The following is a 23,194-nucleotide window of genomic DNA, read 5'->3' on the forward strand; positions in this document are numbered from 1 at the left end:
GTTTACTGCACTGAAGCCTCTTTCAACGAGATAGGAGGATGGAAATGCAGTGAACAGCAATTTGGCTCTTCTCCAAAGACCAGGAAATTTTGAAAGACAGTGTAGCCACATACCACACAAGCCAACATTTTTGAAAAGCATTTTTTGATTCTTCATCATTCTGAATTTTGAGAATTTCTTCTTACAAAGAAATGGGTCAACTACCCAGTCCAGAATTTCCAGATCGTTCAAATCATTGAATCAGTCCTGAAAGTTCTTCTTCAGTGACTTCAGGTGTAAGCAGTACTCTTGCAAATCACCATTTGTGAAAGAGAGTGTCATACTTTCCATGCAGGGAAACTGTGAGAACATTCTTCTCCCAATGTTTTGCTTATGCATTTCCAATTTTCTGTTAAAAGTGAACACTGCACTTTTTTCCCGGATTAAATTGAAATTCCCACCCTGCAGTTTCATATTTAGAATGTTCATTTTGTCATACAGATCGGCTAGGTATGCCTCATCTCAACGTAGAGGTTCAATCTTGATTCCCAAGCTCTTGTTGACTTTGACCAAAAATTCAACCACAGTGTCAAAAAGATCAAAGGAACATTTTAAACAGCAGCCTTTTGGCAGCCAATGCACTTCGGTGTGAAGAAGCAAGTGTCCAAACTTCTCACTGTTATCCTGGCGTAACTGTCAAAATATTCTGCTATTTAATGGAGGAGCTTTAATTTTGTTGATAGCAGATATTACAAGAGTCAAGCTTGAAAAAAGTCACTGGCTGAGGTTTTCGGCTGCGAGATCTTGACAATGGATTGCAAACAGACTTGGAATCTCTTTTTTCATAAAACCCACTAAACCAGCATGGCAACCTGTCATATATGGTGCTCCATCTGCTGCACAAGAAATCATGTTTCTAATTGGAATAGTTTATTCTCAATATACATTTTGAGCTTGTCATAGATTGATTATCTGTTCATATTTGTTTTTAAATTTTTACAAAATAAACTTTTCATAATAAACTTTTCCATTTTTGATAAACTGTACATATGCTATTAGCAATGCTCATTGTTTTGCACAGTTGACTCATCTATTTGTATCCCAAGTTCTGCTTTTTGTAGCTCTGAACATAGTTGATACTCAATGTCTTCACTCATTTTGTCAATACGACAAGCTACACAGTTATTATTCAGAGGAACTGATTTCAAAATACTGGTATCTAGTTTGAGACCAGTGGTGAGCACTTTGATACTGCAGGCATTATTAATCTTTCACCAATTGTAGAAGATTTTCCACAATTTGCTATCATTTTGAAAATGTTATAAGAAGCAATCAGACCAATATCAAGGCCATTTTTAGCTTTCTTGGCAAATAACCTGAGTGCGCAACACTTTTCAAGTGCTTCTTACATCTTTTGGAAACGAGTGATATCATAAGTAGCCTTTTCAGGCTGTCTTTTACAGAAGTGCTACCACAATCTTGAAGGTTTCACGGCTTGATTAGATAGTACACTACAGTATTACAAATAAGACACATGGGGCGTCGCTGATCTGACAGGAAAAGAATAAAATCACACTGCAGGTATGTAACATTTTCCTGAGGCACTTACTGTAGTTTCTGTTTCTTAGCAGGATAAGAATTCAAGGCTTCACCACCTGAAGACTCAAGAGATAGTGCCATACATATTTATCCATTATTAACGGGGGTAAATTAAAATTAAAAAATTAACACAAACTGGGAATACCTATCAGATGTTGATGACGGCAATGAGTTGACACAGATAGAACAATGGTAGTGGCACATAAAGGGACAGTGAGGCAAAGATGAAGATGATCACAGCAGCAAAAATTATGTTGGCAAGGATTCAGACTGGAATCTGAATGTTGGTCAGGATAGAGCCAGTGTTCAGAAAGCTATCTTTATACTATTCCAGTTAGCATGATTGACTAATCACGTAAGGTCTCATAAACCCTAAAGATGGTTTTTAACCACCCACATGAAGCCAAGGTCACTTTGAACACCTTAAGAGGAACCCTCAGGGTCAGCAGGTTCACTGATTTGCTCTATATCACCATTTGGTTCTGGCCAGCGCTGTATCATTGTGCGACCTATTTTCTGTAGATCCATAGAGAAAGTTGAGAGGGTGTACTTGACTTATCAACTGTTAAATAGTATGAACTCGTTCCGTGCCGCAAATCAAGGGGAACTGTTGGGCACCCTGGTTGCTAGTTTGTGCATCCCCAATAAGGTCTGTTTGGTCGGTAAGGTCGGATGAGATTGCCGAGTTTCAGATGCTTTGTGACGACAAGTGCTCACTACCTGCACAGCCATTGTTCTTCCTGTCTTCCAGCCTCAAATAAGTTTTTTGGACGTGCCTGCTCTACTAATGGTCGGTCATGTTTCGTGCCTCAAGTTAGGGTGCTGCTTACCGTGCCCCCCCCACCAAGAACCTTGAATGCCTCCTGACGACTTCTATTTCCCTATTGCCCTCTTGGGACCATAAGATATAAGAATAGAATTAGGCCATTTAGCCCAATGAAACTGCTCCACCATTGCATCATGTCTGATTTATTTTCCCTCTCAACACCATTCTCCTTCCTTCTCCCCATAACTTTTGACACTCTGACTAATACCAAGAACCAATCAATCTCTGCTTTAAATATACCCAGTAAATTGGCCTCTGCAGCGTCCATGGCAATGAATTCCACAGATTCACTGTACTAAACTATCTGACATAAGAAGTATGCCAGCCTCTGAGATCGAGAGTTCCTGGAAGTGACATAGTTTGCCCCGTCACTACTTCAAGTGGACTCTTGTTGTTCTGTTTGGAGCTGCCCTGATGCTGCATAAAACCAAAGAGCTGTAGGCCATGATACATCTTCCTTGTGATACTTAGTAAGCCGTTGTTTGATAATGTAATTTATTCTTTCAGTTTGTCCTGATGACTCTGGGTGGTGGGCAATGAAAATCAGTCAGCATAATTCTTGACAAACATTTCCAGTGAAATGTGCTCCCTGGTCAGAGTCAATGTGTCATGGCACTCCACATCCAGCAATATAGTCCTTAACCAGAGTTTTTGCTGTGAGTGAGGCAGTAGCTTTTCTTGCTGGGATGGCTGGGATGCTGGGATGAGTTTGTGTCATACATCTCTCAACTGCTTGATGAGCTTGTATCCCGCACTTTAGATTCCACCACCACTGGGAGAATATGTTGAGCAAATTTGCACTTAATAATGTGTCCTAAGGATTGTATCTGCTGTGCCAGGTAGGGAAGCAGCTCAGCTGGCCCCACCAGTCTGTGACTAGCGCCATATTGCTGTACTCCGTTATTGTTTAATAGCCCAGCACTTTCCGTCCAGTACTTCCTTGCTTCATTTGAAAGCTGATGTTGGGGGCCGGCTAGTGGCGCAATGACATCGGTCCCGGGTTCGAAACCAGTCGGGTCCGCCCCCGAGTACGCTTTCCATCCCTGCCGGGTTGAGTGTCAAGATCGCAACTCGACCTCGTAAAATAAAGGGAAAATACTGCGAAAATGTCCGTGTGAGGAGTGGCGCGCCACACAGTCTCTCTCTCTCTCTCTCGTTCCGCGCCTTGTAAAAAGCCATGAAAAAGACATCATCACGGATGCACACGCGCAGACTCGCACGCACGCAGGCACACGCCAAAAAAAAAACTGATCTCGGATTTCTTGAATATCTCGCATGTTTGTCTGTGACATGGTGTTTAACTTTGTTTCTGTTATCGGGTTTTCTTCCATTTCTTTAATTTTCTTTATTTCTTCTCTCGCTGTCCTTTTTGCGGTTTCATCTGCAAAATCAATTCAACGGCTTTCAATTGTGTTCATTTTGGATTACCTTTCAATTTTAATACTGCAACTTCTGATGGTAGTTGCTTGACTTCCATAGGTTCTTTTACTAGTTGATCAATCTTGATTGGAGTTCCCACAGCTGTTAGAAATGCTCTTTTCCTCCATAAATTTCCAAAGTCATGATCAGCTCCGAAAGTATATCAAGAATCTGTGCAGATATTAGCTGATCTTCCTTCTGCTTGCTTACAGGCTTCAATCAAGGCTTTCAGTTCTGCCTGCTGTGCAGAGGTACAATGAGCCATGCTTCTTGAGGCTACCACTCAATTTTCTGTGACAACAGCCCAACCAGCCATTCGAATTCCCCCCTCAGTGGTTGAGACAGTGCACAGATCCTGATCTGGGTTCAATAAAGGCCCTACTTTATGACAATTTACAACTTCTTGGCATGTTATTGTTCTTGCATAGTCAAGCTGTCCGATTTTTGCACTACCACTGTAGATAAAATCTGCCGGGCCAAGCCTAGTCATTTTTGCAACATTGACGCCATCTCCATTGCATCTGCAATTGCAGCCTGAAGTTGTGCAGTTCAATCAATGTTTTCCTTCCGTTGTGAGGTAAAGTGTTGAGCTTGCTGTTGAGGTTGTTGTTGACCTTGTGGTGAAGTTGTTTTTTTATGCCAACAAGATCTAGCCCAATGTCAACTTCACTCCAATTTGCTCTTGTTAGTTTCATCATTTGGACGACATCTAATTTCAAACCATCCATGGAAGTCGACTTGAGAGGGCCATCAATATTATCTTCATTTATTCCTGGGACTCTTGAGTAACTGAGCCAAACTGTCCTATAGTGTTCTTCATATTCAGAAACATCCTCTGAAGGCAAATGCAAAAAGAAAAAGAAATAATAATAATAAACCAATAAACCAAAAGAGGAGAGCAGTAGTGATAGGGGATTCGATAGTTAGGGGGACAGATAAGAGGTTCTGTGGAAGAGATCAAGAATCCCGGATGGTCTGTTGCCTCCCTGGTGCCAAGGTTCGCGATATCTCAGATTGAGTTCTCAGTATTCTCAAGAGGGAGGGTGAGCAGCTAGATGTCGTGGTCCATGTAGGGACCAATGACGTGGGTAGGAAGAGTGAGGAGGTTCAGAAAGGTGATTTTAGGGAGTTAAGCACCAAGTTAAAGGACAGGACCTCCATACCAGTGCCATGTGCAGGCAAGTTTAGAAATAGTAAGATAGCGCAGATCAACACATGGCTGAAGACATGGTGCAGGAGGGAAGGCTTCAGATTTATAGATAATTGGGCAGCTTTCCAGAGAAGGTGGGACCTGCTCTGGCAGGACAGTTTACATCCGAACTGGAGGGGGACAAATATTCTTGCAGGTAGGTTTGCTAGAGAGGTTCCAGTGGATTTAAACTAGATACAAGGGGGAGGAGAACCAAAGTGTAGGAACAGATGTAGGGGAGAAGGAAGAAAAAGGAGATAGTAAAGTTGTTTGCACTGTTAGTGATAAACAGAGAGTAAGAGGTGAAAAATTTCTTAAATGCATTTATTTTAATGCTAGGAGCATTATAAGAAGGGTGGATGAGCTTACAGCATGGATTGATACCCGAAAGTATGAAGTTGTAGCTATTAGTGAAACATGATTGCAGGAGGGGTGTGATTGGCAACTAAGTATTCCCGGATTTCGTTGCTTCAAGTGTGATAGGATTGGAGCGATAAGCGGGGGAGGTGTTGCATTGCTTGTCACAGAAAATATTACAGCGGTGCTCTGGTAGGATAGATTAGAGGGCTCATCTAGGGAGGCTATTTGGGTGAAATTGAGGAATGGGAAAGGTGTAGTAACACTTATAGTGGTGTATTATAGACCACATAATGGGGAGCGAGAACTGGAGGAGCAAATTTGTAAGGAGATAGCAGATATTTGTAGTAAGCACAAGGCTGTGATTGTGGGAGATTTTAATTTTCCACACATAGACTGGGAAGCCCATACTGTAAAAGGGCTGGATGGTTTGGAGTTTGTAAAATGTGTGCGGGAGAGTATTCTACAGCAATACATAGAGGTACCAACTAGAGAAGGGGCAGTGTTGAATCTCCTGTTAGAGAATGAGATAGGTCAGGTGACGGAGGTATGTGTTGGGGAGCACTTTGGGTCCAGTGATCACAATGCCATTAGCTTCAATATAATTATGGAGAAGGATAGGACTGGACCCAGGGTTGAGATTTTTGATTGGAGAAAGGCTAACTTTGAGGAGGTGTGAAAGGATTTAGAAGGAGTGCATTGGGACAATTTGTTTTATGGGAAGGATGTAATAGAGAAATGGAGGTCATTTAAATGTGAAATTTTGAGGATACAGAATTTTTATGTTCCTGTTAGGTTGAAAGGAAAGGTTAAAAGTTTGAGAGAGCCATGTTTTTCAAGGGATATTGGAAACTTGGTTCGGAAAAAGAGAAATATCTACAATAAATATAGGCAGCCTGGAGTAAATGAGGTGCTCAAGGAATATAAAGAATGTAAAAAGAATCTTAAGAAAGAAATTAGAAAAGCTAAAAGAAGATATGAGGCTGTTTTGGCAAGTAAGGTGAAAATAAATCCAAAGGGTTTCTACAGTTATATTAATAGCAAAAGGATAGTGAGGGATAAAATTGGTCCCTTAGAGAATCAGAGTTGTCAGCTATGTGTGGAACCAAAAGAGATGGGGGAGATTTTGAACAATTTCTTTTCTTTGGTATTCACTAAGGAGAAGGATATTGAATTGTGTAAGGTAAGGGAAACAGGTAGGGAAGTTATGGAAACTATGATGATTAAAGAAGAGGAAGTATTGGCGCTTTTAAGGAATATAAGAGTGGATAAGTCTCTGGGTCCTGACAGGATATTCCCTAGGACCTTGAGGGAAGTTAGTGTAGAAATAGCAGGGGCTCTGACATAAATATTTCAAATGTCATTAGAAACAGGGATGGTGCGGGAGGATTGGCGTATTGCTCATGTTGTTCCATTGTTTAAAAAAGGTTCTAAGAGTAAACCTAGCAATTATTGGCCTGTAAGTTTGACATCAGTGGTGGGAAAATTAAGGGAAAATATTCTTAGAGATGGTATATATAATTATTTGGATAGACAGGGTCAGATTAGGAACAGTCAACATGGATTTGTGCGTGGAAGGTCATGTTTGACAAATCTTACTGAATTTTTTGAAGAGGTTACTAGGAAAGTTGATGAGGGTAAAGCAGTAGATGTTGTCTATATGGACTTCAGTAAGGCCTTTGACAAGGTTCCACACAGAAGGTTAGTTAGGAACGTTCAATCGTTAGGCATTTGTCATACGGAGGTGGCTGGGAATGGACCCAAGTGCAAGACACAGACACTGAAGGACTTGGGACAGGACTAGGATACAGGGTGAGGGCAAGGACATGGACACGAAAACTGGGAACCTGGAACAGGACTGGACAAGAGAGCTAGAAGCCCGGGCTTGGACTCCGAGCCAGAGACTAGACAAGGACCCAGTACCTGGGTCTTGCCTCTGGCTTGGACCCCAGAAGTAGGCAAGGATGATGCTTGGCAGGCAGGCAGGACGAGGCTGGAGTTTTCAGGCTTGAGGCTAGAGGCTAGAGACTTGAGGCGAGGCTTGGCAGGAGGCAGGAGGTTGGAGTCTTCAGGCTAGAGGCTAGAGACTTGAGGCGAGGCTTGGCAGGAGGCAGGAGGTTGGAGTCTTCAGGCTAGAGGCTAGAGACTTGAGGCGAGGCTTGGCAGGAGGCAGGAGGCTGGAGTCTTCAGGCTAGAAGCTAGGCAGGAGGCTGGAGTCTTCAGGCTAGAGGCTAGGCAGGAGGCTGGAGCATTCAGGCTTGAGGCTAGGCAGGAGGCTGGAGCATTCAGGCTTGAGGCTAGGCAGGAGGCTGGAGCATTCAGGCTTGAGGCTAGGCAGGAGGCTGGAGTCTTCAGGCTTGAGGCTAGGCAGGCTCCTCCTGGGCAGGGCGCGGTTCACCTGGGCAGGGCGCGGTACTCCTGGGCAGGGTGCGGATCACCACCCGACGGAGGCATGGGACAGGAAGGGACAGAACCAATCGCTAACGGCAAGACGGCCTGGCTTACCCGACGGAGGCAAGGAACAGGAAGGGACAGAACCAACCACAGGTAACGGCAAGACGGCCTGGCTTAGCTGACGGAGGCAAGGGACAGGAAGGGACAGAACCAACCGCAGGTAACGGCAAGACGGCCTGGCTTAGCTGACGGAGGCACGGGACAGGAAAGGAGCTAGGTACAGGGTGGCTCCAGGACAAGACTGCAGGCGAGACGAGGCGAGAGTTACCAGCAAGACAAGGCAAGGCTTCAGGCAATGCAAGGCGAGACGAGAACTTCAGGTGAGGCGAGAGTTACCAGCAAGACAAGGCAGGGCTTCAGGCGGGGAAACAGAAGGCAGAGGAAGGGATACAAGGAATAAGGACAATTACAATCCAGCAGCCACGCCCTGGTCTCTGAAGGTATTTATGCAGCAACCCCAACAAGCATCAGCTGACTCAATTAGAGCTCAACAAGAACAGAAACAAGGTAGACAGGAAAACCTGGAGCAAGGGTCGATTGATCGGACCGTGAACCGGAATACAGACTTCACGGACCGGACCATGACAGTATTAATATTGAAGTAGTAAAATGGATTCAACAGTGGCTGAATGGGAGATGCCAGAAAGTAGTGGTGGATAACTGTTCGTCAGGTTGGAGGCCGGTGACTGGTGGTGTGCCTCAGGGATCTGTACTGGCTCCAATGTTGTTTGTCATATACATTAATGATCTGGATGATGGGGTGGTAAATTGGATTAGTAAGTATGCAGATGATACTAAGATAGGTGGCGTTGTGGATAATGAAGTAGGCTTTCAAAGCTTGCAGAGAGATTTAGGCCAGTTAGAAGAGTGGGCTGAAAGATGGCAGATGGAGTTTAATGCTGATAAATGTGAGGTGCCACATTTTGGTAGGACTAATCAAAATAGGACATACATGGTAAATGGTAGGGCACTGAAGAATGCAGTAGAACAGAGGAATCTAGGAATAATTGTGCATAGTTTCCTGAAGGTGGAATCTCATGTGGATAGGGTGGTGAAGAAAGCTTTTGGTAGGCTGGCCTTTATAAATCAGAGCATTGAGTATAGGAGTTGGGATATAATGCTAAAATTGTACAAGGCATTGGTAAGGCCAAATTTGGAGTATTGTGTACAGTTCTGGTCACCGAATTATAGGAAAGATGTCAACAAAATAGAGAGTACAGAGAAGATTTACTAGAATGTTGCCTGGGTTTCAGCACCTAAGTTACGGAGAAAGGTTGAACAAGTTGGGTTTTTATTCTTTGGAGCGTAGAAGGCTGAGGAGGAACTTGATAGAGGTATTTAAAATTATGAGGGGGATTGATAGAGTTGACATGGATAGGCTTTTTCCATTGAGAGTGGGGGAGATTCAAACAAGAGGACATGAGTTGAGAGTTAAAGGGCAAAAGTTTAGGGGTAACACGAGGAGAAACTTCTTTACTCAGAGAGTGGTAGCTGTGTGGAACAAGCTTCCAGCAGAAGTGGTTGAGGCAGGTTCGATATTGTCATTTAAAGCAAAATTGGATAGATATATGGGCAGGAAAGAAATGGAGGGTTATGGGCTGAGTGCAGGTCGGTGGGACTAGGTGAGAGTAATGCGTTCGGCATGGACTAGGAGGGCCGAGATGGCCTGTTTCCGTGCTGTAATTGTCAAGAATATGAGATGAAGAGTCATTGAAAGTGAGTCCACAGGTTGTGAGAACATTTCAGTAATGGGGCAAGTGAAAATGAGTGAAGTTACAGTAGTTCCTCTGGTTTAAGGCATGGTTGTTGAAGGGTAATAACTTTTAAGGTGTAACTTCTCCACACTATACAGAGACTGTTGTCTCTTAAAAATGCAGGTTGCCAGTTACATAGTGGGAACCCACTTAAGAGGTTTGTTTTGGAAACTGACAGGCTTCTATTGATATTTTTGCAATATTGCTCTATTAAACAATACAGCATCCACTGATTCTTCAAACCCATCAAAACCAACCATCAAGCATGGCCCATCTGATTCTGTATCATTGTAAATTGGCAGATATACACAATAGATGTCCATGTTATTTATATAGAATATAGAACAGTACAGCATAGTACAGACCCTTTAAACTACTTCAAGATCAATCTAACCCTTCTCCCCCAAATAACCCTCCATTTTTCCTTCATCCATGTGCCTGCTACTCTAAGAGTCTCTTAAATGTCCCACCACCCCGGCGGTGTATTTCATGCACGTATGTGTACCCTGTGTACATAACCTGACTGACAGCCCTCCTATACATCCTCCCAATACTTTAAAGGTATGCCTTCTTGTATTGGACATTTCTGAACTGGGAAAATGCCTCTGGCTGGTCACTTGATCTATGCCTCTTATCATCTTGTCCACCTCTATCAAGTCACCTCTCATCTGCTTTCTCTTGGAAGAAAAAAAAGCCCAAGCTTGCTCAACCTCTCTTCATAAGGCATGCTTTCTAACCCAGACGTCATCCTGGTAAATCTCCTCTGCACCCTCTCTAAAGCTTCCATATTCTTCCTATAATGAGGTGACCAGACTGAACAGAATACTTTAAGTAATTAATTCACCCTCATCAACACCATTTAATGCAACAGTCTGTTGGTATGGTTACAAGATAGACACCTTCGTATTGAGTGATTTTGCATATTTTCCAATTTATGGAAAAAATCCAGTTATAGACATCTGTAAAACAGAACCCTGGCGATGGCCCGTAGCAATTGTCCAATCTTAAAAGATAAGATGAAAAGATTAACTTTATTTGTCACATGTACATCGAAATATCAAAACACGACGTGAAATACTTGGTTTTGCAATTAAGAAATGGCATGCTGTTCAGGAAATAGCTTAACATGGAGCAAACTTTGAAACACGGGCAATTTCCTCTCGTTACGAAAGGATTCTGTTCTTGAGAAACACACACAGAATATTAGAGCAACTCAGCAGGCCAGACACTATCTGTGGAGACTCTGAATTTCCAGCATCCGCAGAATCTCTTATGTTTCTGATCCGTTGCTGAGAATTGTTCCTGAATTTTTCGAAAACGAACAGCAACGGTGTGTGGGCGATGATCACAGGAACAGGGTGACGGGAGAGCGAGCGGGCGTGACACGAGTAGTCGCCAACCAGTTTCGGTGTGTGAGCAAGGGAGTCTGTTCAGCACTTCCGGCTCTGCTCGGCTCCAACCAGCCCCTGATTGCCGCAGGTCGGGGTGAGGAGAGAAAGCAGGCAGAAACACCCCATTCCAATCCTGCAGAAGATACCCGCAGCACCGGCAAATCGGTCCCCATTTAAACCACCGATCTCTCAAACGCTTGCTCGTACGTGCATGGTCCTGCTGAAGGGTATCGGGCCGAAACGTCGACTTTTTACACCCACCCATCCATACATGCTGTCTGAATTGCTGAGTTCCTCTTGTAAGCGTTGTCTGGGTCCATAGTAACCCAGCGAACCTGCAGTGGGAAACGATATTACGAATGGTGTCTTAATCTCCACTAGATGGAGCCTTAACACCACTTGTCATGTTTACTGAGTAGGAAACTACCAGAGCTGATACTAATATATTGCTTGTTCCAACAGTCTCTTACTTACATTTAATGATATTTATTTATCAGTATTATTACTTATTTCTTTGTATATTTGCACAATTTGTTAGTCTTTGTTTGCGAGTGGTTTTTCTTTGATTTTACTGTACTACTTTATTCTACTGTAAAATTGAATCTCGGGGTAATATTTGGTAGCAGATATGTACTTTGATAATTAAAAATTACTTTGAACTTTGGAATATAAAAAAAAACATCTCTGGATTGCAACATACCCTTCCACACCAAGCAACAACAGTGTCCTCTCGTAACTGAATCAAGGCTGACATTTCAGTGAATGGGAACATACACAGCCATAATTTGTCATACATGCCACTCCTCTCTATCTCCATTATATATTTTAAACTTTTAATGTGTGTTGCTCAGTAAAAGAAAAAGTAGGTATTTTCACACTATGCAGTCAACGTTGAGTTTATTGTCATCGAGTAAGTTTCACAGTGCCTACGATTGGGATTCAATTCCTGCTGCTGTCTGTAAGGAGTTAGTATGTTCACGCCATGAACACATGGGTTTCTTCTAGGTGCTCCAGTTCCAAAGACAAACCGGTTAGTACGTTCATCAGGCTCATTGGCTCGGAAGAACCTGTTACGGTATTGTAACTCTTTTTTTCATTTACAGGATGTGGGCATCGCCAGCTAAGCCAGCATTTATTGCCCATCCCTAGTTGCCCTTGAGAAGGTGGTGATGAGCTGCCTTCTTGAACTGCTGCTGTCCCTGAGGAGTAGGTACACCCACAGTGCTGTTAGGGAGGGAATGCCATGATTTTGATCCAGCGACAATGAAGGAACAGCAATATGTTTCAAAGTCAGGATGGTGGTGTTCCCAGGTATCTGCTGTTCTTGTCCTTCTCTACCTGGTAGTGGTCATGGGTCTGGAAGGTGCTGCCTTAGGCACTTTGGTGTGTTGTTGCACTGCATCTTGTAGATTGTGCACACTGCTGCCACTGTTTGTCAATGGTGGAGGGAATAGATGCTTGTGGAAGGGGTACCAATCAAGTGGACTGCTTTGTACTGGATGGTGTCAAGCTTCTTGAGTGTTGATTGAGCTGCACTCATCCAGGAGAGTGGCAAGTATTCCATTACACTCCTGAACTGAGCCTTGTAGATGATGGACAGGCTTTGGGGAGTCAGGAGGTGAGTTACACACTGCAGGATTCTTAGTCTTTGACCTGCTGTGGTAGCCACGGTGTTTATATGGCTAGACAATATCTGTCCTGTCAATGGTAACCCCAGGATGTTGATAGTAGGGGATTCAGTGATGGTGATGCCCCTGAATGTCAAGGGGCGATGGTTAGAGCCTCTCTTGTTGGAGATGGTCATTGCCTGGCACTTGTGAGGCTCAAATGTTACTGGCCTCTTGTCAGCCCAAGCCTGGATATTGTCCAGGTCCTGCTGCATTTGGGTATGAACTGCTTCACTATCTGAGGAGTCACGAATGGTGCAGAACATTGTGCAGTCATCTGTGAACACCCCTACTTCTGACCTTATGATAGAAGAGAGGCCATTGATGAAGCAGCTGAAGATGGTTGGTCCTAGGCCACTTCCTTAGGGAACCCCTGCAGTGATGTATTGAGGATGAGATGATTGACCTCCAACCACCACAACCATCCTCCTTTGTGTCAGGTATGATTCCAAACAGTGGAGGGTTTTCCCCCTATTTTCCATTGACTCCATTTTAGCTAGGGCACCTTGATGCCATTCTTGGTCAAATGCTGCCTTGATGTTGAGGACTATCACTCTCACATCACCTCTGGTATTTAGCTCTTTGGTCCATGTTTGGACCAAGGAGGTGATGAGGTCAGGAGCTGAGTGGCCTTGACAGAACCCAAACTGGGCATTCGTAAGCAGGTTATTGCCGAGTAGGTGCTGCCTGATAGCACTCTTGATGATCTCTTCCATTACTTTGCTGATGGTTGAGAGTAGGCTGATAGGGCGGTAATTGGGTTCTAAATAACACTAAATAAAAAGAAAGTTGTAACTGGAAGTGATAAGAGTCATGAGTTATACAACATGGAAACAGACTCTGTCCTTGCCAGTTATGGGTGGCAGAGCAGTGTAGTAGTTGGCATAATCCTTTACCGTGCCAGTGATCAGGGTTCAATTCCCGCTGCTGTCTGTACATTCATCCTGTCACCTCATGGGTTTCTTCCAGGTGCTCTGGCTTCCTCCCACATTCCAAAGATGTAGGGCTTAAGGTCAGGAATGCTATGATGGTAACTTTGGTCTGCGTCTTTGTTATTGCTTACTACACGCCTGGGCTCGGTGATAGTATCGATGTGTGTCGTTTTGCTGGTGGGGGGGAGGGGGGAGCTGCAGAGGGACTTTTGGGTTTTCATGTTTAACAGTCGTTCATCCTTTGGGGCACTTCTGTTTTCGTGGATGTTCGGGAAGAAAAAGCATTTCAGGATATATATTGTATACATTTCGCTGACATTAAATTTGAGCTTTGGACCTTTGGTATTAGAAGTGCGGTGACACTTGTGGGCTGGCCCCAGCACATCCTGGGACTGCATTGGTCATTGCATTTCAATGCATTTCACTGAATGTTTTGGCATACAATACATAGACACATAAAGCTATTTTTCATCTATATGTACAAGTACATGTATGCACAGATGCAATGTTTATTCCCACTTTTTTACATGAAAGGACACAATAATAATAAACAAAAACACCAAGTCCATTATTAATGCAAAGTGATTAAAGTGGTCACAGTACTGTAGCAATGAGGTTTTTTCCCAGTTGGATCGAGAACCAGATAGTTGAAGGGATGTAGCTGATCTTGATCTTGGTGGTGTGGGATTTCAGGCTGGACCACACTGGGAGGATTGGGTTCAGTTCTGGGCACCTCATTAAAGGAAGGATCTGGAAGCTCTAGAGGGGGGCAGAGGAGATTTACCAGGATGTTGCCTGGATTGGAGAACACAAGAGATTCTGAGATGCTGGAAATCCAAAGCAACAAAGTGCTGGAGATTCTCAGTAGGTTACACAGTATCTATGGAAATGGATTGGAGAATATGCCTTAGGAGAAAATCTTGTGCGAGATAGGATTTTTCTCTTTAGAGCAAAGGAGGAGAGGTGACTTGATAGAAGTGTCTAAGATGATAAGAGGTATAGATAGGGAGTGGATAGCCAGAGACTTTTTCCCAGACTGGCAATGACTAATACCAGCAGACATATGTTTAAAGTGATTGGATGAAAATATGGGGGGGGGGGATATCAGAGGTAAGCATTTTAAACAGAGAGTGTACGGTGCATGGAGTGTTGCTAGAGACAGAAGCATTAGGGACATTTAAGATGCTCTCAGATAGGCACATCAAAGAAATGAAAATGGATGCCTGGGGGAAGGGAAGGGTTAGATTGATCTTGGCATAGGTTAAAGGGTTGGTACAACATTATGGGCTGAAGGGCCTGTACTGATTTATGTTCTATGTTCTGTACCTCCTGCTCAGTGGAGCCGAGAGATGATAGCATAGCCCAGATGCTGGGGATTATTGTTGACGGATGTTGCCTCCTGTGGATACCACAAATGGGGGTACCGATACCGCTGACTATTGATACTGATGTTTCTTTTCAATCTCTCAGTTCTTCTACACCAGAGTCCTGGGCCCAGTTTACCCACTGTAACATCTACAAAGCTGAACAGGAGCGAATGAATTCTATTAACCTCCGTGCTCTGGTTGACAATGTGCTGCAGGAGACTTCCAAAGATCTGCGTGAGCAGTATGATAGAGTTAACGCTGCCTTTAACAAGCGCTTGGAGGAGCTCTTTGATGCAAAGGCCAAGTTAGACCATCATCTGAGAAAGGTTATTGTCCCAAGAAGTTGGTTCAGTTTCACTTTTTCACGGATTATTAAATATAGAGGAAGCGATAACCTAACTGCGTGTTCAACTCAATGTAGGTGAATGAAAATGTGAATGACCTTTTTGGCACAGTCTCAAACAGAAATAACAAATTAAAATAGTTGAATGAAAGGGGTCCATTGTATATAACTACATAGCTATACACTTAGTGGCCACTTTATTAGGTACCTTCTTTATCTAATAAAGTGACCACTGAGTGTATGCTTGTGGTCTTCTGCTGCTGTAGCCCACCTGTTTCAAAGTTCAACATGTTGTGCACTCAGAGATACTCTTCCGAACATCATTGTTGTAACGTGTGATTATTTGAGTTAGTGTCACCCTTCTGTCAGCTTGAACCAGTCTGGCCATTCTTCTCTCACCTCTCTTACTTACAAGGTCTTTTTCCCACAGAAATGCTATTCACTGGATGATTTTTGTTTTCCACACCATTCTCTGTAAACTCTGGAGGCTGTTGTGCGTGAACATCCCAGAAGTTTCTGAGATACTCCAATTACTCCATCTGGCACCAACAATCATTCCATGTTCAAAGTCACATAGATCACATTTCTTCCCATTCTAATGTTTGGTCTGAACAACAACTGAATCTCTTGACCATGCCTGCATGCTTTTATGCATTGTGTTGACGTCACATGATAAGCTGATTAAATATTTGCTTTAACATGTGGGTATACAGTTGTAGATAATAAAGTGGCCACTGAGTGTAGTTTTGTTGTTATGTGCCATAGAGTCATGGGGTAATACAGCATGGATACAGGCCTTACAGCCCAACCAGTCCATGAAGACCACAGCCTACCCAGCTGGGCCCCAATTTTTTGCATTTGGCCCACATCCCAGTGATGTGTTGGCAATTTTGACCACCTGTTGTGGAGCCTTCCAGTCTCCCACAGTGCAGCTTCCGTACAAATCTGTGATACAGCATGTTAGGATGCTCCCCACTGCAGATCTGTAGAACGATGTGAGTATAGTCAAACTCCCTTCAGCGTCCCCAGAGAGTAGACGTGTTGGTGAGACTCACTGATTGTATAGCGTGTGCTCCGAGGAATATAGACCTAGTCTGGTGAACCTCTCCCTATAACTCCGGGTTTCTCATCCTGGGACTATCCCCATGAATGTTCTCTACACTCTTTCCAGTTTAAACATACCTTTTCTATAATAGAGTGACCAAAACTGTGGGCAATACTCCAAGTGTGGCCTCACCAATGACTTATACAACTGCAATGCAATATCCCAACTCCCATACTCAATGCCCTGAGTGATGAGGTCACTGATATGCGGAAAGAGTAGGAAAATGGGACTGAAGGGATCACTCTACATGGAGCTAGCATTGACTTGATGGACCAAATAGCCTACTTTGTTTAACAGTGTAACAAGTTCGGCCTCACCAATGACTTATACAACTGCAACATGATGTCCCAACTCCTACGCAAACAGCATTTGAGTTACCTTGTTCATGCCCAGACAGAATATGAGGTGTTGCTCCTCCAACTTGAGGGTGGTCTCATTGTGACAGCAGAGGAGGCCTAGGACTGGGAATGTGAAATGTGGATTGAAATTGAAATGGGTCAGGAAAATTCTGCCTTTTGTGGCGGATGGGAAATCTGTAGAGTATTTTCATCCCCACCCCCACAAAGATTTGTGGAGACTGCGGTCAGATAAATGAGTGAATAATTTGTTGAGATGCACATCGATACCTTGTGTTTTATTTGCCTTGAGCAGATAGTCGAACAGATTGCAGGTCAGGAGAGAAACATTGCCAATCTGAAACAGGCCATAAAGGACAAGGAAGCTCCACTCAAAGTGGCTCACACCAGACTGTATGAGAGGACCTACAGACCGAATGTGGAGCTCACCAGGGACCCTGCTCAAGTGAAGTAAGTTTCCAGAAAGTTTGAGAGATGGTGGAGTGTGAGCTGACACTTCACATTCAATTCTCTACCATCCCTCTTCTATCAAACATCATTACCTAATGTCTCACCATCTACTCCTTTGATTTCCCAATTTTCCACAGCCTGATATGTGAAGTTGGGGAAATCTCGGAGTCCATTGCATTCCTTCAGGAGAAACTCAAGGAAGCCCAGATGTCACTGGAGAACATGGAGAATACGCGGATGATCCTCGAGAAGGAAGTCGCAATAAAAGCAAACAGTATATTTATTGACAGTGAGAAGTGCCTGAAACACCGAGAACGATACCCAACTGTAGTTAGGTTGGCTGGTTATCAATAAGCTAACAGCAAGTATTCTGTTACTATGAGTGACTTATCAAATCTCCCTTGGATGTAGAAACCTGGGTGATTTCACACATATTGGGCACCTGACTAAAAGCACAAATAAAAACACGTTCTCTAAAATCAAGTAAACTAAAATAACCACAGGGTTATCAGGACTTTTAATCCTGTATCTAAAACTGAAAGCTTTTTCTATGTTAACACAGCTGGAATGTCAATAAACTTAAAGAAATAAGGAAAATTTAGTACATGTCCATTATCTTTCAATGCCAGGTGTTGTAATGGAATGGGTGAACCCAAACGCAGGACACAGACACGGAGGTAGAGTAATCTAAAGTGTTTATTAATGGTTACAGCGAAGGCCGGGGAGCAAGGATTAGGCAGAGGAAAGCCAATGAGTGAGGAAGGCTTGGCCAGGGATTGAATCCGGGTCACTAAGGTGGGAATGTGGCATTAAACCACCGAGTCAACGGAGAGTGCAGGCGGGCAGTGGAATGAGGAAGAGCAGGGATGCAGACCAGGGTGCGAGCGTGGCTTGAAGAGAACAGCAGGTGGAAGAATGAACCAGAAGACAGGTGGCACGCAATGCTCCTATTAACACGGAGAGACAGAATTAACACAAGCAAACAGCGCGGAAACAAAACTTAGAATACACAATTCTAAGCGGTCGAGAGACAGAATTAATACAGGAAGACAGCGTGGGTGAACGGAGGAGCAGGAGGCAGGCAAAACTTTTCTTGACACAGGGCGTTGCTGGAGCTGAATGGCAAACAGGAGACAGGCAGCAAGCAACACTTAACTTGACACGGAGCATTACGTGGAAAGGCAAATGGCAGACAATACTTTTTGTGACACGGTGTTGCTGGAGCTGAACAGCAAACAGGAGACAGGTGGCAGGCAACACTAATCTTGTCATGGAGCGTTACATGGAAAGGCAAATGGGAGACAATACTTCTCTAAACACGGAGAGACGGAGTTACACAGGTAAACCTCGGTACTGAAGTGAACTTAGAACACTTATCTTGACATGGAGAGACAGAACTTCACAGGTAAACCGCAGTACTGAAGTAAATTTAGAATACTTACCTTGACACAGAGAGACAGAGCTTCACAGGTAAACCCCAGTACTGAAGTATAACTTAGAATACACCATTCTGAATGGCTGGGAACATGAATTACCACACTGGCTGAAGCAACTGTCTTGCCACGAGTGGATGCAAAGCCGGGGTTTTTATGCAGCAGGTTTAGAAGAGAAGCAGGTGCCACAATCAAGGAGCCAGGAGAACATGGGGAAAAGGGAATTAGGATAATAAAAGGAATTAACGGTCGGGACCGTGACACCAGGATGTACACACTGTTTTACACTAGGCATTAAATGCTACTGATGAGTGTCCCTTGCAGTCTGCAGTTTAAGTAGGATTGCATGCGATAATTTGATACATTTTTAAATGTTATCCATTGCGTGTCACTGATACAAAACATAAACTCGCACTAGAGCACAGTCATAAAAATATTCCTTCTGATTTGTGATGACCTGTGTGTGCAAAAATCTTGTGCAGAGTGGATAAGATATTTCTAGTAGTGGAGGAGTCTAGGATCAAAGGGCCTCAGAATAAAAGGACATCCCTTTGGAACAGAGATGAGGCAAATCTCTTCAACCAGAAGAGGTGGTGGTGGTGGTGGGGGGGGGGTGTGAATCTGCAAAATTGATTGCCATAGACAGCTGTGGAAGCCAACTCACTGGGTAGATTTAAAGTGGAGGTTGATAGAGTATTGGTTAGTCAGGGTGTCAAAGGTAACATGAAAAAGGAAGGAGAATGGAGTTGAGAGAGAGAGAATAAGTCAGCCATGATAGAATGGTGGAGCAGACTTGATGGGCCAATTGGCCTCGGTCTGCTCCCATGTCTTACGGTCTTATGTTTTAAACAGCTGGAGGAGCACAATAGGTCAGACAGCATCTGTGGGTGAGGGGGATGGACAGTGATTCAGGTTGAAACCCTTCATTTGTACTGAAACTATAGAGGGGAGGTGAGAGGGGTGGGGTGGGGCAAGAGCTGCACCTGGATCCTCACTGGACTCCAGGTGAGAAGGAGCTGATTGGTAAATGGAATCAGGTGGAGAAGGGAAGGGTGGAATAATGAAAGAGGCTGGGAAGTGACAGGCGGGATGCACTAACCCCTGCCCAGTTGGATACACAGAAACAGGCATTTCACTGTATGATGCCCATGCTGACCAGGTTAAAATATACTGAAACATATTACAGTAAGTAACCTATTAAAAGTTCATCTGCAAATGTTGAATAATTAATGATTCACATTTGATGCAGCTAAATTAATTACAAATAAGAACATTTCAATGTTATGGCAGGCACAAGAGTGAAATGGTGGCAGGATGGAGATACATCTCTACCAAAGGAGGTGTATAGTGCTCCATCCCGCCGTGAGCCTGCAGATCAACCTTGGGCAAAGTGTAGCACCTGCTTAGCCCCTGATCAGGCACATGCAAAGCCACGGGAGCAGGTGGTGGATGGTCGTATGAGCAGCTGATGCATATCACAAGTCCTGGTTATGTGACCACTGATGCCAGACAGACAGTCTCTGAAGAGTATTGATAATAGCTGGGGTCAACCGTCTTGTAAAGACACTGCCCAAAAGAAGACAAAGGCAAACTAGTTCTGTAGAAAAATTAGCCAAAAATAATCACGGTCACGTAGGCCATGATCACGCACGTCGTACAACACGGCACATAATAATGATGAAGTGATAAACAATTTCTGAGTGAAAGATGTGAGACCGCAGATGTCAGTGTAGAGAGAAGAGAGGAGGGTTGAGACAGGGCCAGTTAGGTGGTAAGTGGAAACAAACAAGTGAAAACTGGCTCTGCCCACAATGTCCATCCCCAGCTCCCTGCTAAATAACACATTATCTCCCACACTGATCTATGTGTCCTTGGCCTCCTCCACTAACAACATTAACCATATAACAATTACAGCACGGAAACAGGCCTTCTCGGCCCTTCTAGTCCGTGCCGAACTCTTACTCTCATCTAGTTCCACCGACCTGCACTCAGCCCATAACCCTCCATTCCTTTCCTGTTCTTATATCTATCCAATTTAACTTTAAATGACAACATAGAACCCGCCTCAATCACTTCTGCTGGAAGCTCATTCCACACAGCTACCACTCTCTGAGTAAAGAAGTTCCCCCTCATGTTACCCCTAAACTTTTGTCCTCTAACTCTCAACTCATGTCCTCTTGTTTGAATCTTCCCCACTCTCAATGGAAAAAGCCATTAAGGTCAACAGAATCAGAATCAGGTTTATTATCAGCGGCATGTGTCATGAAATTTGTAAACTTAGCAGCAGCAGTTCAATGCAATACATAACATAGAAGTGAAAAAAGAAAATTAATAAGTAAATCAATTACAGTATATGTATATTGAATAGATTAAAAATGTGCAAATACAGAAATACTGTATCTTTAAAAAAGTGAGTTAGTCTCCAAGGTTTCAATGTCCATTTAGGAATTGGATGGCAGAGGGGAAGAAGCTGTTCCTGAATCATTGAGTGTGTGCCTGCAAGCTTCTTTACCTCCTACATGATGGTAGCAGTGAAGAAAGGGTATGCCCTGGGTCCTTAATAATGGACACTGCCTTTCTGAGACACCACTCCTTGAAAATGTCCTGGGTACTTTGTAGGTTACTACCCAAGATGGAACCGACTAAAGTTACACCCCTCTTTTGGTCCTGTGCAGTAGCCCCTCCACACCAGATAGTGATGCAGCCTGTCAGAGTCCTCTCCACGGTACATCTATAGAAATTTTTGAGTGTATTTGTTGACATACCAAATCTCTTCAAACTCCTAATGAAGTATAGACACTGTCTTGCTTTCTTTATAACTGCATCAATATGTTGGGAGATCTTTAGAGATCTTGACACTCAGGAACATCAAACTAGAAAAGTAATACTTCATCTTCCACCTGAGTAATGGTGTGAAAGTCAACTTTTTCCATTTTCAAGGAACCCTCATCTCCAGTGCCTCTCTTCAACCCCCACCCCACGACCTCTCTCTCTTACTCCCTCCTTTCCTTCCAACTCAGCTCTTCACTTATCATCATTTCCAGACATATCTCCTACCAATATTATTGGATAGCTCTCCTGCCACCATCACCGAATATCTCTCCCCAACATTACTGGTATCTTTCCCGACACCCTTACCAACATCTCTCCTGCCAACATAAGTGGCTGGTAAGTTGATGGAGAAGATCCTGAGAGGCAGGATTTATGAACATTTGGAGAGGCATAATATGAGTTGGAATAGTCAGCGTGGCTTTGTCAAAGGTAGGTCGTGCCTTACAAGCTTGATTGAATTTTTTGAGGATGTAACTAAACACATTGATGAAGCTAGAGCAGTAGATGGATTTCAGCAAGGCATTTGATAAGGTACCCCATGCAAGCCTTATCGAGAAAGTAAGGAGGCATGGGATCCAAGGGGACATTGCTTTGTGGATCCAGAACTGGCTTGCCCACAGAAGGCAAAGAGTGGTTGTAGACGCTTCATATTCTGCATGGGGGTCGGTGACCAGTGGTGTGCCTCAGGGATCATGTGGCTATATATACTGACATCTACGTTCTACAGATCCAGTGGTAGCAAAAGAAGTTGTATTGGCAGATAAACCTCTAATTTCAGAAGAAACTGATCTTATTGAACCAATGCTCCTTGATGAATTAATCTGCCATATTGGAACACTGGCCCCTGTGTACCATAAGCCACCCAGTGCATTTGTGGAGGGGTACTCTCAGAGGATACATCGAACAGACTGCAAAAGTGTTACAGAAGGAACCGAGTAGAAGGACTCTCTTGGATTAAGGAAAATGTGTGGATTGATAGTGGTGTTTATGCATGTCAGAAGTCTGATTGTATTAATTTTGATTATTATCTGGATCCTATGGTGCTTATGGCCATGTATTGTATCATGTTGTAGAAGCCACAGTCTGGTCTGAAAGGTTATCATGTAATGATAAAAAGGAGGGAATGATGAAGTTTAAGGGTGTTTGATGGAATTTAAGGGTGTTGGGGAAGTAAGAAATGATTCTCTGATTCTGGTAAATAGCGGGTTAAAATTAGGTGCCAGCTTGTGTTTGCTCTCTTCTGTGAAAAGTTGGAGAGACTGTTCTTGACTGAAAAAACTGCCTTCAGTGGTTTTTTTAACAACTCACAGCTGTCCCTTTGAGAACGATGCTGCATACATCATGTCTTATGAATTCACATATTGATCTATATTCCCATCTTTGTCTATTCAAGTTTTACTGATAAGGCAAGAATTTGTCTGTAATTAAAACCAGTTATTTAGTGGACTCTCTTATCAAAGTAATTGGGTTTCACTGTAACTGACCTTGACATACCATTGTAACTGAGTGCTCTTTGTCTGCTCATTCTATATATTGTAGCATCTCTGTTCTAAAATCAGAAGAGAGAGAGAGAGACAGAGACAGACTGACTCTGTCTAACTGGTTCAGAGTTTTCCTCGCTGGCTGAACTGAGCACAATAAGCTGGTGAAGAGGTTAAAGTAATAACTGTGTGGTGCGATTATTGGTCCTGCAACCTTTTTAAGTTCACACTGGGGGTGCCTATATGTTCAATAAAGTGAC

At 43.5% G+C, this 23,194-nt stretch overlaps 1 protein-coding gene across 1 annotated transcript in view; it reads left to right on the forward strand.

Moving 5' to 3' along the window:
- The window catches only part of tekt4 (tektin 4), a 29,404-nt gene extending 11,629 nt beyond the window's left edge, over positions 1-17,775 (forward strand). The window contains exons 4-6 of the mRNA XM_072269072.1: positions 15,038-15,260; positions 17,034-17,188; positions 17,326-17,775. Of these exons, the coding sequence (XP_072125173.1) occupies positions 15,038-15,260; positions 17,034-17,188; positions 17,326-17,542 (595 nt within the window). The 3' untranslated portion in view covers positions 17,543-17,775. The remainder of the gene's footprint in view (positions 1-15,037; positions 15,261-17,033; positions 17,189-17,325) is intronic.
- Positions 17,776-23,194: the final 5,419 nt, after the last annotated feature.

Source organism: Mobula birostris, chromosome 9 (assembly GCF_030028105.1).
Source record: "Mobula birostris isolate sMobBir1 chromosome 9, sMobBir1.hap1, whole genome shotgun sequence".
In the NCBI taxonomy this organism is placed as follows: Eukaryota; Metazoa; Chordata; class Chondrichthyes; order Myliobatiformes; family Myliobatidae; genus Mobula; species Mobula birostris.